Source organism: Gracilinanus agilis, chromosome 1, assembly GCF_016433145.1.
Source record: "Gracilinanus agilis isolate LMUSP501 chromosome 1, AgileGrace, whole genome shotgun sequence".
Taxonomy (NCBI): Eukaryota; Metazoa; Chordata; class Mammalia; order Didelphimorphia; family Didelphidae; genus Gracilinanus; species Gracilinanus agilis.
In genome coordinates, this window is record NC_058130.1 from 709529671 (window position 1) to 709543689 (window position 14019).

At 51.2% G+C, this 14019-nt stretch overlaps 1 protein-coding gene across 4 annotated transcripts in view; it reads right to left on the reverse strand.

Annotated features, from left to right (window-relative positions):
* KANK2 (KN motif and ankyrin repeat domains 2) overlaps positions 1-14019 on the reverse strand; it is a 30710-nt gene that overhangs the window by 15658 nt on the left and 1033 nt on the right. For 2 of the 4 annotated variants that reach the window (XM_044670201.1, XM_044670209.1), the window contains exons 2-7: positions 12566-12726; positions 10137-10247; positions 7909-9453; positions 3309-3479; positions 2900-3005; positions 239-472 (exon numbers count right to left, since the gene is read on the reverse strand). In XM_044670201.1, coding sequence (XP_044526136.1) covers positions 239-472; positions 2900-3005; positions 3309-3479; positions 7909-9453; positions 10137-10173 — 2093 coding nt within the window. In that variant the 5' untranslated portion in view covers positions 10174-10247; positions 12566-12726. Of the gene's footprint in view, positions 1-238; positions 473-2899; positions 3006-3308; positions 3480-7908; positions 9454-10136; positions 10248-12565; positions 13327-14019 lie in introns of those variants that run through there. The other 2 variants (XM_044670228.1, XM_044670217.1) reach the window with 2 other exon arrangements.

Genomic DNA, 14019 nt, shown 5'->3' on the forward strand with positions numbered 1-14019 from the left:
CTCAGGACCTCCATCCTTGGGCCTGGCTCAATCCACTGAGCCACAGCCACCTGGCTGGCCCTAGCCCCTAAATTATTAATGGTGGTAATCGATGCAGTAAAGTATGTCCTTGGCATAGTTGTTAATGTTGTCATTTTGGGGGGAGATGGATGCCATTTAAATAAACCACCTCTAAACAGCTGCCATCAGTGGGTGAGTGTTGCCAATGGTAGAAGCTGTATGTTTGAGAGGCACTTACCTGATTTCATCTTCTGCTTTTGGGTTTCGGGCCGCCTCAGCCACAGGCTCCTTCCTCTGTATGGTCCCAGCCTTGCCTCCCCAAGTGGCTTCTGCCATGAAGCCTCTAGGCCGGCCTCCATCGCCGCTGGCCCCAGGGAGCCCCTCGTGGGCCTCATGGTATTCACTCTCTGTGCTCTCATTGTCTGAGAAGTTCTCAGCCGTGCTGGAATCCTCAGATGAAGTGGACTCATACCTGGAGAGAAGGGAGGGCCCGTCAGGGATGGCTGGCCTGTGGACTGATGGAATGAGAAGCCTCTGGCCCCAGGGCACTTCACCTCGGAGTCCAGAGCACAGCTTTGTGCTCCGAAACCTTCAAGGGCTTCCTACTGCTCGGAATCAGTCAACCAACATTTATTAAGCGCCTACTTTGTGCCAGGCACTGTGCTAAGCCCTGGACGTCAAAACCAGGCTCTTTCATCTGGCATTGATGCAACCTCCAGCTACTCTCACGTCTCTCGTCCCTGCGCAGGCTACACTCTGGGCAAACTGGACTCTTCTGTTCCTGAAATTCGTGCCAAACTCACTCAGGTCTTTCCCTTCTCCCTTCTGCCCGGAATCCTCCTCATTTCCCCTTTTTCTATTGAACTACGCTCTTCTTCAAATCTTCAAATCATTAGCATCAGGAACTCCTGGATGAGGAAGGAAGTCATGATTTCTTGGCAGGTCAGAAATTACTCTGAAACTTTCACACTTAAATGAGTTGGCCAGGGCAGAAGTATCAATACTGTATCTCACAGGTGTTGTCAGAACCAGGTTAAAGTGTAATTGGAAGGGGGCAGCTGGGTGGCTCAATGGATGGAGAGCGAGGCTTAGAGACAGGAGGTCCTGGGTTCAAATCTGGACTCAGACACTTCCCAGCTGTGTGACCCTGGGCAAGTCCTTACCTTTCTTCTGCCTTGGAACCAATACTGGAAATTAAAGGTTTAAAAAATAATAATAAAAATATAATTGGGAAATATTTAACAAAATAAATAAAAATACTATATGACACAGATAATGCCAATTTGTGGTTTTTAAAGCCAACCCATGGCCCATAGGGATCTGGTTTGATTTGAATTTGATACCACTGGTTGAGGGTCATACAGCCAGTGCTTCCTGGTTCTAGGGCTAGACATCCAAGATAACACTGTGCCTCTTAATAGCATTAGAGAGTAGGAAATGGACCTGAGATTTTATGGCACAGAGAACTCTTCAGTGAGGAAACTCTCTCTACCAATTCACATCTATATTTTTTCTTTAATTTATAGTCTTAGAGACTGCCTATTGCCTTAAGAATTGAAGTGACTTGTCCAGGATCCCACAATCAGAATGTGTCTGAACCTGTCTTCCTAGGTTCTAGGTAGGCTCTCTCTGTCAGCACTCTTTTTTTTTTCTCTTTTTTTTAAACCCTTACCTTCCATCTTAGAATCACTACTATGTACTGGTTCCAAGGCAGAAGAGTGGTAAGGGTAGGCAATGGGGGTCAAGTGACTTGCCCAGGGTCACACAGCTGGGAAGTGTCTGAGGCCGGATTTGAACCTTAGGACCTCCCATCTCTAGGCTTGTCTCTCAATCCACTGAGCTACCCAGCTGCCCCCTCTGTCAGCATTCTTGCCTGCTGTCTTTCTTCCAAGCCTGTCTCAATGCCACATCCTCCAGGAAGTCTACCTTGATCCATATCCTCAGCGTGGTAGTGACCTTCCCCCATCTTGGAGCTCCTATAGAATGGTACTTAGTTCCTCCCTAACCTATTTAAAATAGGTTATATATTATATTGATCTATGTTTGGGTCTTTTTTTTCTTTTTAAACCCATACTTGTCAATTCTAAGACAGAAGGGCAAGGTGACTGGGATTAAGTGATTTGCCCAGGCTCACATAGCTAGGAAGTATCTGAGGGTAGATTTGAACCCAGGTCCCTTAGACTCCAGACCCGGTGCTTTATCCACTGTGCTACCTAGTTACCCCTGGGTCTTAACATTTATTAGATCATAAGTTCCCCAAAGGCAGGAAGCTGTCTTATCTAAACAACAAATTTTAGGGGGTTTTTTTGTTTGTTTTTAAATTTTGAAAATGGAAAATAGCATTTTATTTTATTTTTTAACTGAAAAATTTCATTTAATTAATTAATTTAGAATATTTTTCTATGTTTACATGATTCATGTTCTTTCCCTCCCGCCAATAAACAAGTTTTTAATATGTGTTTACTGCAGGAATGAATAAATGAAGCACCCAACCCACTGAAAGTCATGGTCATCTTTGGGGGTAGAGGAGGCAAACCCCACTGGATAGGTCCTTCCTGGTAAACTATGATGTAAGTGCCCATAAGGGGCAGCTGCCAAGGGACAGGAAGATCACAAAGCGACCCTGCTTAATTTGAAGAATGTGGCATGTTAATGGGCTGTGTCTGCCCTACAGGAGTCCATGAGGTCTTCAGATCCTTTCCCTCTCACCTGTCTGCTCCTCCTTCTCCCCACTGGTCCATTGTGTGTTCTGGTGATCAACCCCCTTGATTACACCCCCCCCCCAGGATGGCTCGGATGGAGCCAGGACCAAATCTCTGCAAGAAGGTGGCTCTCAGAGGTCAGGGAGGAACTGAGCTAGAGGACCAGCGTTCTTTGCAGTTACAGCCCTTCTTCTTACCCGCCATTGACACCTATGAACTGGAGGTTCTTCTTGTTGGACGTGGGGTCTGTGCTGGTCTCCTTCCTCTTCATGATGGACTTGATCCCTGTTTGCAGCATAGTCGCTGGGGAAAAGGGAAGCATCAGATCCCTCCCTGCCCATCTCCTACTGTGCTCTGCCCAGCAGTGGTGCTGGGAGGGAGTGCAAGGATGGAGAGTGCAGGGCAGACCGCAGTGGAGCTGGTCTCTCTTGCGGGCTGGGAGGGGAGAAGGTGCTAATCTCCCAGGGGACCCCTGCCTCGTCTTTCCCTCCCAACCCTAGCTGGCAGGAATGGTGAGGGAAGTTGGACAGGAGAAGCCTGGTCCCCGAGCTTGGCCCTTCATCGTGCCAGGGATTCTACCCTTCCTGGTCCCTTCAGTGTCCTTACCAGAATCCTCCTCAGCATCTTCCTTCACACACTGCGTCACTTTCCCACTCTGGTCCCTGGAGAAGCTGTGACTGGTGGATGTTGTTCTTGGCTCTCCCAGGGACTGAGTAGGAAGGGTGGCTGTTGGCCCTGGGGGAATCTCTGAGGGCTTGGTGAGGCTCCTAAAGGGAGCTGGAAAAGGTGGGGAGGGAGGAAGGAAGTAAAGGAGGACGTCAAGAATGGCTAAGGAGGGGGCAGCTGGGTTGCTCAGTAGATTGAGAGTCAGGCCTAGAGATGGCAGGTCCCAGGTTCAAATCTGACCTCAGACACTTCCCAGCTGTGTGACCCTGGGCAAGTCACTTGACCCCCATTGCCTACCCTTACCACTCTTCTGCCTTGGAGCCAATACATAGTATTGACACCAAGATGGAAGGTAGGGGTTTAAAAAAAAAAAAGAATGGTTAAGGAATAAGAGAAGGAAAAAATAAAGATTAAAAAAATGTTTTTAAGGGGGCAGGTAGGTGGCACAGTGGATAGAGTACCAGGCTTAGAACTAGGAAGATCTGAGGTTCAAATCAAGCCATAGACACTAGCCATGTGACCTTGGTTAAGTCACTTAATCTTGTTTGCCTCAAAAAAAAAAAAAAAAAAAGGAATAATCAAGGGTAGTTTTTGGCTCTTGCCCTTGCCCTCAGCTGTTCCTGGGGTCCAAATAACAACAACAATAATAATAAAAAAAGCTCTATCCTGAGAAGAATCATCAAACTCCCTCTCAAATTTCCCTTTGAGAAGAAGTCAGTTTTCTCCCAGCCCCAAGACATCATTCCATCCCATTCCAGCCTGGGTTCAAAACCTGCCTTTGATCAAATAAGATAATTTTAAAATAATTTTTAAAATAATAAAAAGAAGAAATTATGAAATATATCAGGGGAAAAACAACTTGATTTGGAAAATATTGTGATAATTTAAGAATTATTGGACTGTGATTTAAAAATAGCTATGATTTTTTTAAAAGCCTAAAAATAATCTTTCAAAAAAATTATTTGCAAAGTGTTTAGCTATCTCAGCACACAAAAGATGCCTAATAAATGCTTCTCCATTTCCGTCCAATGTGTACTCTCAGGGTGACTGTGGATACGTCATTTTATTTCTCTCGTCCTCTTTCCTCATCTATAAAATCAGGAAGTTGGAGTGGAGAGGAGTGCTTCTCAAAGGGTGGTCTGTGGATTCCTGGAAGTTCCAGAGACTCTTGAGTTCAAAACTATTTTCACAATAATACAAAGTCATTCTCTGCCTATTAAAATACTCTCCCTCCCTTTTCCAGCTACATATCTATGTGAGGCTGGATTTTGTTCATATTCTTCAACCAAAACAACATGTCACAACGGACTAAATGCAGAAGCAGATATAGGAATCCAGCTGTTTTCCATTACGCCAGACATGAAAGAGATTTGCAAAAATATGTAAAGCAATGCTACTCTTCTACATTTTTTTGTTTGGGAAGATAGAACCATTTTTCATTAAAATGTCATTTCTGTTGACATGTTTGTTATTTTTGGCTCATTGTTTTGAAATGAAATAAATTCATATTTAAAATATATAGTTTTAACATCAAATATGGTAAATGCTAATAGCTATAACCCACATAAACAAGTCAATAATTTCTTTAAGCGCAGAGAGGAGGTCCTTGATTATTTTTTTTTAAGTACATAAATGAGGCTTTAGACCAGAAAGTTTGAGAACTAGATGACCTCTAAAATTCTTTTTCCACTCTGGGCCCCCATGATCCTACTGTCATCTCACCACCTCAGAGGCAGCTGGTGGTGAATGCTGGCCCTTTGGTCAGAAGACTTGACCATCCATCTGCCCTCAATCACTCGCTAGCTGGGTGACCTTGGGCAGCCCCTTAACCTCTGTTTGCCTCAGGTTTCTCATCTGAAAGGGAAGATACAGATAGCCACCTCCCAGAGTCATTATGATGACAAAATTAAATAATACGCGTAAAGTGCTTTGTAAACCTTAATGTAGTACATAAACATTAGCTAGTATAATTATGCCTCTTGACATAAAAATACCACTAATTTCCTGTGTGAACTTGGGAAAATCCCTTCTCCCTTCTCTGGGTCTCAGTTTCCTGATCAACAGTCTCTGAGGTCCCACCTGGCTCTCTGAAACTCTCCAATTCTATAAAGGACTTGTACACTTTTGAATTTTAATAACCGGCTGTGTCACCTAGAAACAAGTCACTAAATGACATTCGAAAGAGAAGTCACTAAGATTTCACAGACAGCCTGAAAAACGCAGTGAAAAGAACAATGGATTTGGAGCTAAGAGACCCAATTTCAAATTCTACCTCGGCCACCTACATGATGCTGGCTGCAAGTCCTGTCTCTGCCATTTAGCATCCGTATGACCTTGGACAAGTCACTGCCTCTCTGGGCCTTAGTTTCTTCCTCTGCAAAAGGAAGAGTTTGGACTAGATGGCTTTTTAGGACAATTCTGGCAAATCTATGAGTCTATTAACCCAAGTCACCTGACCACTCAGAGACCAAGTTTCCTTAGTTGCAAAATGGGAATAAAAGTGTTTGCTGTGCCCGGTGCCTGGCACTTTGTCAGGGCCTGTTGGCGCATGACCTCTAAGGTCCTGAGGTTCTGCCCCGGCTCCCTGCCCCATCTCACACCTCTCCCTCTCATCTATCAGCAAAGATGGAGCCTTCACGCAGGCACGGCCCAAAGCACCTTCAGAGGAGAGGGGAACCGACAGGGAGACGGAAGCCTCGGATCTTTCAAGCTCCGAATCTCCCTTCCGTCCAGCAGGAGGCAGAAGCTCGGGCTCAGGAGGGAGGGGACAGGGCCTGGGCTGGCCAACCCTGGCCAGCTGCCTGCCTTTTTTTTTTTTTTTGCCTGGCATTCTGGGAAAAAAGCCTAGTGTGGCCCAGCCCTCCCAGAGAGGATCCCCCCCTTCTCCGAATCCTCACCCTTCTCGGAGCCCAGAAAGGCTGATGGCGCCAAGGAGACCCTGGGGAGAGCTGTAGCTCTTTGAGAACCCCCTGGCCCCCGACCTTCTCCCCTACCCCTGGGAGCCTTCAGGACGCCACCCCCCACTCCGACCTCTGCCTGCTCCCATTAGTCATGGAGCATGAAGAAAGCCGTCGGGAAGAGGGAAAAAAATCCCAAACGCATAGGAAGTCTGAGCCTAACCCAGCTGTTCGCGCTTGCTAAGCCCTCTGGGGCTCTACGAGTGCCATTCTCTAACCCTATTCCTCTAGGAAGTCCTCCTTAATGGCCTCCATCCCTACTCCCCACCATGACTTCACTGGATTCACACCCAGGACCCCTAATTTATATCCTTAAAGCCTCCCCAGTGACATACGCTCTCTTCCTAACTGGGTCTTCCCCTTTTGGGGGTATCCCCTCATCCCCCACGAAATGGGCTACAGCTGAAATGGGTTTCAAGTTTCTTCCCCAGAAGGTGGGTATCTCAGAACATGCCCCATCTACTTTCTTGCCCAGAACCTAGGGAAAGAGCTTGAATGGCCTCTAGAAGCTGAGGGCCAGAGAGCCCTTAATCTGAGGAACTGGTCAGCAGGATCTGTAACCTGAGATGCCAGGCTAGGCCTGACCCTGTTTGAGATGGACCTAGAACACAGCCGCCTGAGCCCCAGGAGGCCATCAGGAAAAATACTGAGCCTGGGGGAGACCGGGATAAACACACAGCTCTCCCTCCTGGAAGGAAGATAAATAAACACAGCTGTGGCCCCCTCCTCCTCCTTCTCCTCCTCCCTCCTCTTCTTCCTCCCTGGGCACTCCCTCTTCAATGTGGAGTTTAGCCCCTGGTGGAAGCTTGGACCAGGGCAGGCAGGGGTCACGTCCCTTCCCAACGCACCGAGTGGAAGATTCTGAGGATGGGACTGGGAGGAACATTCACACTGGATCCATGGAATGAGTGGAAGAGATGGGCTCCTCTTCACTCGCCATGAATCCCAACTATCCAGCGATGCCCCTTCTGCCAAAGACATCCGTGCTCCCATTATTGATCCACCAACCCATTGCTGGGCTCTCTTTAAAAAATGAGGCCCATCACAGAAGCTCAGAGTGAAGATGGGCCTCAGAGGACATCCGAGCCAACCTCTACCCGGAGATAAGCCCCCCTCAATGTCATCCCTAAGAGAATATGGGCAGCTCATTCATTCTCTTCTGAGCAAATCCATTCTAATTTTAGATGGTGCTAATTGTTTTTTTAAAAATAAGGTCTTTCCTTCTGCCAATTCTATCCTGCCCCTGTTTCTTTCTCTTACATTTTTTTCTAGTTCAAACCCAACAGAAGTTAATCCGTGTGACATGCGACAGCTCAATACTGCTCTTTTCCCTGCTCCATCACCCATCTATGTCAACACTGCCTACACCCACTCTTTTGGTGTGCCATCCCAGAGGTATACACTTGAGCCAAGCGGACACCCGAGTCTGCCTGGGACCCATGAGAGCTGGGAATACGAAGGCAGTGCCAATCCAAGTGGTTTTTCCAGATTGACCACAAAAAAGTAATTTTCAAGAAAGCTCTATGGCAGAGCACAGACATTCTCCGGTTCCCCTCCTCCGACTCCACCTCCCCAGGGCTCACCTGCCAGCCCGTTGCATCCAGGCCCCGGGCCAGGCGCAGTCTCCTGATCCTTCTCGCCATCCCGGTAGGGCTCAGTGGTAATACTGATCTTCTTTACCACGTGGAAGGTGCTAGCTGGCAGGCTGGCAGGGACGATGGGAATGATCGGGCCTGGGAAGGTGGTCTCCACCACCTCCCGGGTGCAGTGTACGCCTGGAGAGGGTTGGCTCCAGGCATTCCCCTCAGGACTCCGTGTCACCAAGGCTCGAAGTCCTCCAGGACCAGAAGGCTCCAGGCTTTGGGCCCGTTGGGCAGGGGTCCCCGTGGCTGTGCTGGCAGCAATCTTGGGTTCCCCTTGCACCTGGACCACCTTCACTGTGTCTACCCTGATGGGCCCATCTGGGGGTGGCCAGATCCGGGAGTCACCGGGGCTGTACCGGCCAGATGGTGCCCCCATCACCTCTGGAAGCACAGAACCTTCCTGGATGACCCCTGAGGGGCTTGTGGGGACAGAGGTGGGACCGTGGGCTGGTGCTGCTGCTGGAGCTGGCTGCTGCTGTGACTGGGCCACCTGCAGCTCCTGCAGGGCCTTTTTTAGTTGGGTTTCCAACACGGCAATCTTGGCAGTCAGGGCGGCCTGGCCCTCGGGTGCCCCTAGGTCCCTCTCCCGCACCCACGTGCCCACGCTTCTCTGGGTGCTGGCATCCTCGGGCCCCACTCCCACAGAGCGACATTCCTTCTTCTCCCCATCTATGTCCAAATCTGGGAAGGGCTCAGCGGAGTCCGGCAGATCTAGGTAGAGCTCGCCTCGGCCCCGGCCTCCCACCCCGGCGCGGGCCCCAGGGTGACCCAAGAACTTCTGGCTTTTCAGCTGGACGCTGAGCTGTCGCTTCTCTTCCTGCAGGACAGATACCTTGACTTGAAGGATGGGGATGAGTTTCACCTGCTCCTCCAGGTGACGCAGCTTCCTCAGAGCGGCAGCCATCTGCTCTCGTACATGCTGTAGGTGGCCTGGCGTGGGCGACACAGGCGTGGACAGCCCCGAGGAGCTCAGCGGTGTGCCACCATTGTGGGTAGACGAGAGGCGCGGGGGGAGTCCAGCCCCAGCCAGGGAGCTCGTGGAACCTGCTGCACTGGGTGTCAGGCTGCCCAGCCCACCTGCCTGTGACCTGCTGCACTCGCTCCCTGCCTGGTCCTCTAGCTTTCGGCGAGCATCCAATAGGGTTCTCTCCACACGGGGGTTGAAGCCCCCTCGGGTCTCGAGGGCTCCATACTGTGGGTAAAAGCCTCTGCCGCAGTAGGAGTAGGCAGAGTGGCGACTGTCCACACTGGCATTTGAACACAAGGACTCGGTTGAGGTCCACCAGGAGCCCGTCCCTCGGGGCAGGGAGCCGAGGCGGGGGCGTCTGTGCACGTTCACCCGCTTCATCGTGTGGCCCTTCTCGATGTCATCCACATATTTGAGAAAGTCCAGGTCTAGCCGATACCCATAGGGAGTCTCGACCGAGTAGGGGGGCTCTGGATCCTTCCCTGGGAAAGCTGTGGGGGACGTGGGTCCATGCTTCCCTGGAATGTACAAGATATGGACGGATGGATGGTAGGGTGTCATTTATTTCCTGTCCCCAGGTTTGGGGAACTTTACGTTTTGGATATTCTGACCCCCTCCTCTTTCCCCATCTCTGCCTTAAAACTCATTATTGGGGTCACTAGGTAGCACCGTGGAGAGAGCACTAGACTGGAGTCAGGAGGACTTGGGTTCAAATCTGGTCTTAGATACTTCTTAGCTATGTGACCCTGGGCAACTCATTTAACCCCGATTGCCTCGCTCTTGCCACTCTTCTGTCTTAAAATGGATACTAAGACAGAATGTAAGGGTTAAAAACCACCAGAACAAAACTCCTACCTTCTTTCTTCTTGGTTAACCCTGTCTACTTCTTACTTGGGTCCTCCCATGGTGTATGGCCACAGTTAGAACCAAATTAATTTTCACTTGCTAGATATGTGGCTTTGCGTCTCCTCTCTCGGACCATGGATTGTTTCCCACTTGGAACAGTTTTACTCTGTCAGCGTTTGGGGTTCCCAAGAGCAGATTCGAGGGAAAGTGGGGGATGGCCCCAGAGGCAAAGGGACCGAGACACTGAGCTAGGGAACAGATCGCCTTCCCTTTCTTCTCTCCCCTTCACCCCAACCCCCTGCTTGAGAATACCAGAAAGTTCCTGTGACAGATGGGGGCAGGGGTGGGCTCTGACCTGGGAAGGCGGACTCCATGTGCAGGATTTGGGCCATCTCTTCTCGTTCAGCCTCCCCTCCTCAGAGGTCACCAGCGTAATGTGGAGTCACACTCTGGTCCCGAGAGCCTCCTAGGGAAAGGGACACACCGTGGGGACTCAGAGACCGTGAGTGTCCCTTGGGCAGAGGCTGGCAGCACACTCGCCCTGCCTGACGAGGGTCACTTGACATTCTTCCCATGCCTTTGATTCCCTTCTTTCCTTTCAGGACAATCACGAGACGTGTGTGTGTGTGTGTGTGTGTGTGTGTGTGTGTGTGTGTGTGTGTGTGTGTGTGTGTGTGTGTGTATAAACCCTGCCTCAAAACAGACCTGCCTGGGTTGGATGGGGGGAGGGAGGCTACTCAGCATCACCTCCACCTGGCAGCAGGTCCATCAGATAGCTTGATCAGTCTGTGTGTAGGCGCAGAGAAGGCAAGCGAGCACTGATTCTGGGGCACAGGAGGCTGAAAATGTGGAGGAGATTCTTTATCCTGAACCTTTAGAGGCATTAACAGAAATAATGTCAAATAGTCTGAGCTATGTGTTAGGTCAGAGGGACAGGTGGGGAGTCCTGTAAAGAGCTGGGGGGTAAACTAGGGAAGAGTAGAGGGCTTGGACTAGAATCTTGTCCCTGATACGTGCTAGCTGTATGACCTTGGGCAAGTCACTTCCCTCCTTCAGATCTCAGTTTCCGAGTCAGTCAAAATGGGGGAGTTCAACCAGATGATCTCTAAAATCTTTTCAAGTCCTAAATCCTATGATCCTGGGGGCTGCCTAGGAATGGCTGGGTTGGGTTGGTGGAGGGAAACTTGGCACAGGGTAGGGGGGATGCATGTGTCGGGTTTCACAGGGTACTGATGAGTAGAAGGATGTTCCTGATCCCATCTAATCTGAAGAGGAATATTCCAACAGCTGGCCCGATAAGCCCATCCTGGTGGTTTGGCCCTAAAACTTGTTTTCCATAGGACTCCTGGCCTCAGTGTTTGTTCTGGCTTAAATGGGACAGATCAGGCTGGGCATGGGGACACAAGAAGTAAATAAGAGGCAGATGAACAAGCAGCTCTTCCCCCCTCCCCACTCTGAAACATATCACTCACACACTCATGCACACACACACACACACACACACACACACACACACACATTCCGTGGGGAAGAGGATCTCGCCAAAGAAACACAAACTGCCCGGCCGGCCAGTCCTCCCTGCTTCTACCTCCCTCCAATCTGTCCTGTACAGCCTTTCTTGGATGGCCTCCAGTTGTTCCCATAATACTCATCCACCCCACTCTGTTCAGGTCCAGCTATCTCCCCCTGCCCCCATCCCCAGGCAAGGGCCTCCTCCTTCTCTCTGAGAGATGCCCATCTATGGGGAAGCATCTCATGTTGCCCTTCTCCCTGCCCAGCCCCTAAAATACTCCCCTGGGTTGCTCCCCACCCCACAATCTGAGCCATGCCTGATCCTGCCCCTCCACGGAACACTGGAGTCCCCAATGTGTCCTTTGAGGGGTCTGGGAGGCACCCTTACTGCTGTCAGGGGGCAGTTGGGGATGTCCTGGGAAGGCAGCGGTGGCAGTGAAGGGGGGCAAGTGGACACCGAGATGGGGCATTTTTTTTTTGTTTATTCTCACAGGAGGATAAGAAGACAGGGAGATGGAGAGATGGGATACCAGGCCTGGGGAGGCAAAGACCCAGAAAGACATATGCACAGACGAGGCAGAATCCCAGGAGAAGGGGGCTGAAGAAAGCAGCGTGCAGGGCGGCCAGCAGGCAGGACAGAAGTGAGGGAATGAGGGGGAGAAGGAATGAGGCCTTTCCCCTATATGGAAACAATTTTCTCTAAAAATAAACAGTTTTGCTGCCTCGGCTACATGAGAACTTCCTGCCACCACAGAACAAGTCTTGGCTCAGGGCTCAGCCACACCCACCCCAGGGGAAAGCAGGGACTGGGGGGCTCGGTGGGCGGGCAGCAGGGGAGAGGAGAGGAGACATAAATTGGGAGGAGGGAAGGAAAGGAAGGAGGAGAAGGAAAACTTGGGCCATGGGTGGAAAAAGGCTTTTCAGAAGCTTGGTCCTTGGCCCTTGGCCCAGGCCAGTGTCCTTCTGGCCAGAGCCAGTTCCTGGGACCCGGAGGCCACGGTGCCCTGAGAGGTCACTGGAGGGGCCACCCCCTCCCACCTCTTGTGCTTAGATCAGGCCGACTGCTCAGGCCTGGCAGTGGGGGGGCAGGGCTCCCTTGACCTTGCTCTGGGCACTCTCACACTCCCTTCCTGAGATTGCTCTAAATGCCTGTGGCTTTGGGACAAGGCACAGATTTGCTGGTAGAAAAAGCTTTGGTCTCCTGCAGAGGTTTACTCCAATTTCCTGATATCCAGCCCCTGGAACCCAGGTCTGCACAGTGCAGGCCCATACCTGGAACAGAAGGGCAAGGCAGACAGACATGGGGGGCTGGGGCCGGGGCTCCTCTCTCCTCGGACAGTCTCTCTCTCCGAGTCGCTTTGTCTCTCCACGTCTTTCTGGCAATTTCTCTCTCTCTCTGACTCTCTGTCTACATCCTCCAGTCCCTCTTGTCCCTGGAACACAGAGGACCAGATTGTTTCCGCTTCCACCAAATTCCCCACCATTTGGGGGGCTAGAGAAGAAGCGTTGGTCTGCCTCTCCTGCCTTCCTGCCCTTCCTTCCCTCATCTCAAGTCCCCAATGGGAAATCAAGGCTGGGAGAGACCCTGGGTGATGGGACAAAGACTGAGAACTCCAGGGTCCCAGCAAGCTTTCCCTTCCCCCACCTAGTGGCCAGTGACTCAGACCCCCAGATGTACAGTGTGATGGGAACAGAAACCAGATGTTGGAGGGGGAGGGGGCTTGGAGGAGCCAAAGGGAGGGGGCCTAAAGGCAAGGCCAAGCGTCTGATGTATAGGACCATGATTTCCTGCCCTACCCCAATGGATATGGGAAGAGACTGAGCCAGGGCAGATGGGGGTGGGATGGAAAGGGAAGGAGGGAGAGAGGGAGTCAGAACTCTCCTTCAGAGCCCTGGGTCGTACAGACACAGAGCCACACACAGGATAGCAAGCGGAGAAGAGAGACACTCTGGGGGCGAGAGACAAACAGAGAATTAAGGAAAGGAGGGGCAGGAGCTAGGGGCTCAGGGGGAGGAAATCTCCTGCAGGGGCCTGAAAGCACCAATTGTCCAGTTCCCCGTCCCGCCCGCCCCCTCCCTCAATGGGGTCATTCAGTCTGAGCCGGACACCCCGCCCCAGAACTGCTGGACACCCCCTCCCCAGGCCAAGGTTCCCTTTTTCCAGTCCAATGTTCCCTGCCTGCCCCGGACACTCTCCCAAACTGTGACTAAGCCTCCCCTCACCCCCCCATCACTGGACACTCCCTCTCTGGCCAGACACTTCTTCCTACTAGATCCCCCTTCCCTCATCAGAGCCCCTCCCTAGCGAAATGTTACTTGACTATACTACCTGGAATGGACACCCCCTCTGAGGACCAAGATAGTCCTTTCCCAGCAGGATCCCCCTTCTCTAACCCCCACACTCCCTTCCTGGGGAGATAACCCTTTCCCCAGCCCAAATACTACTTGTTCAGCAGAATACCCCTTTCCCTACCCCATTCCTGGCCAGATGCCCCATTACCTGGGCATGGGTAGCCCCTTCCTGCTGAATAGTCTTCCCTCAGGCCCCCAAACCCATTCCTTGGCTCAGACATCAGCTTTCCTGGTTTGGCTCACCCTCCCTGGACATGGATACCCTCTTGGGCAAGAAGCCCTCTCTCTAGCCCTGGACAGCCATATGCCCTCTCTCTGGCATGAACCTTGCCCCAAAAAGAGACAGGCACCGGGGTTCATTCTATCCTACTTCC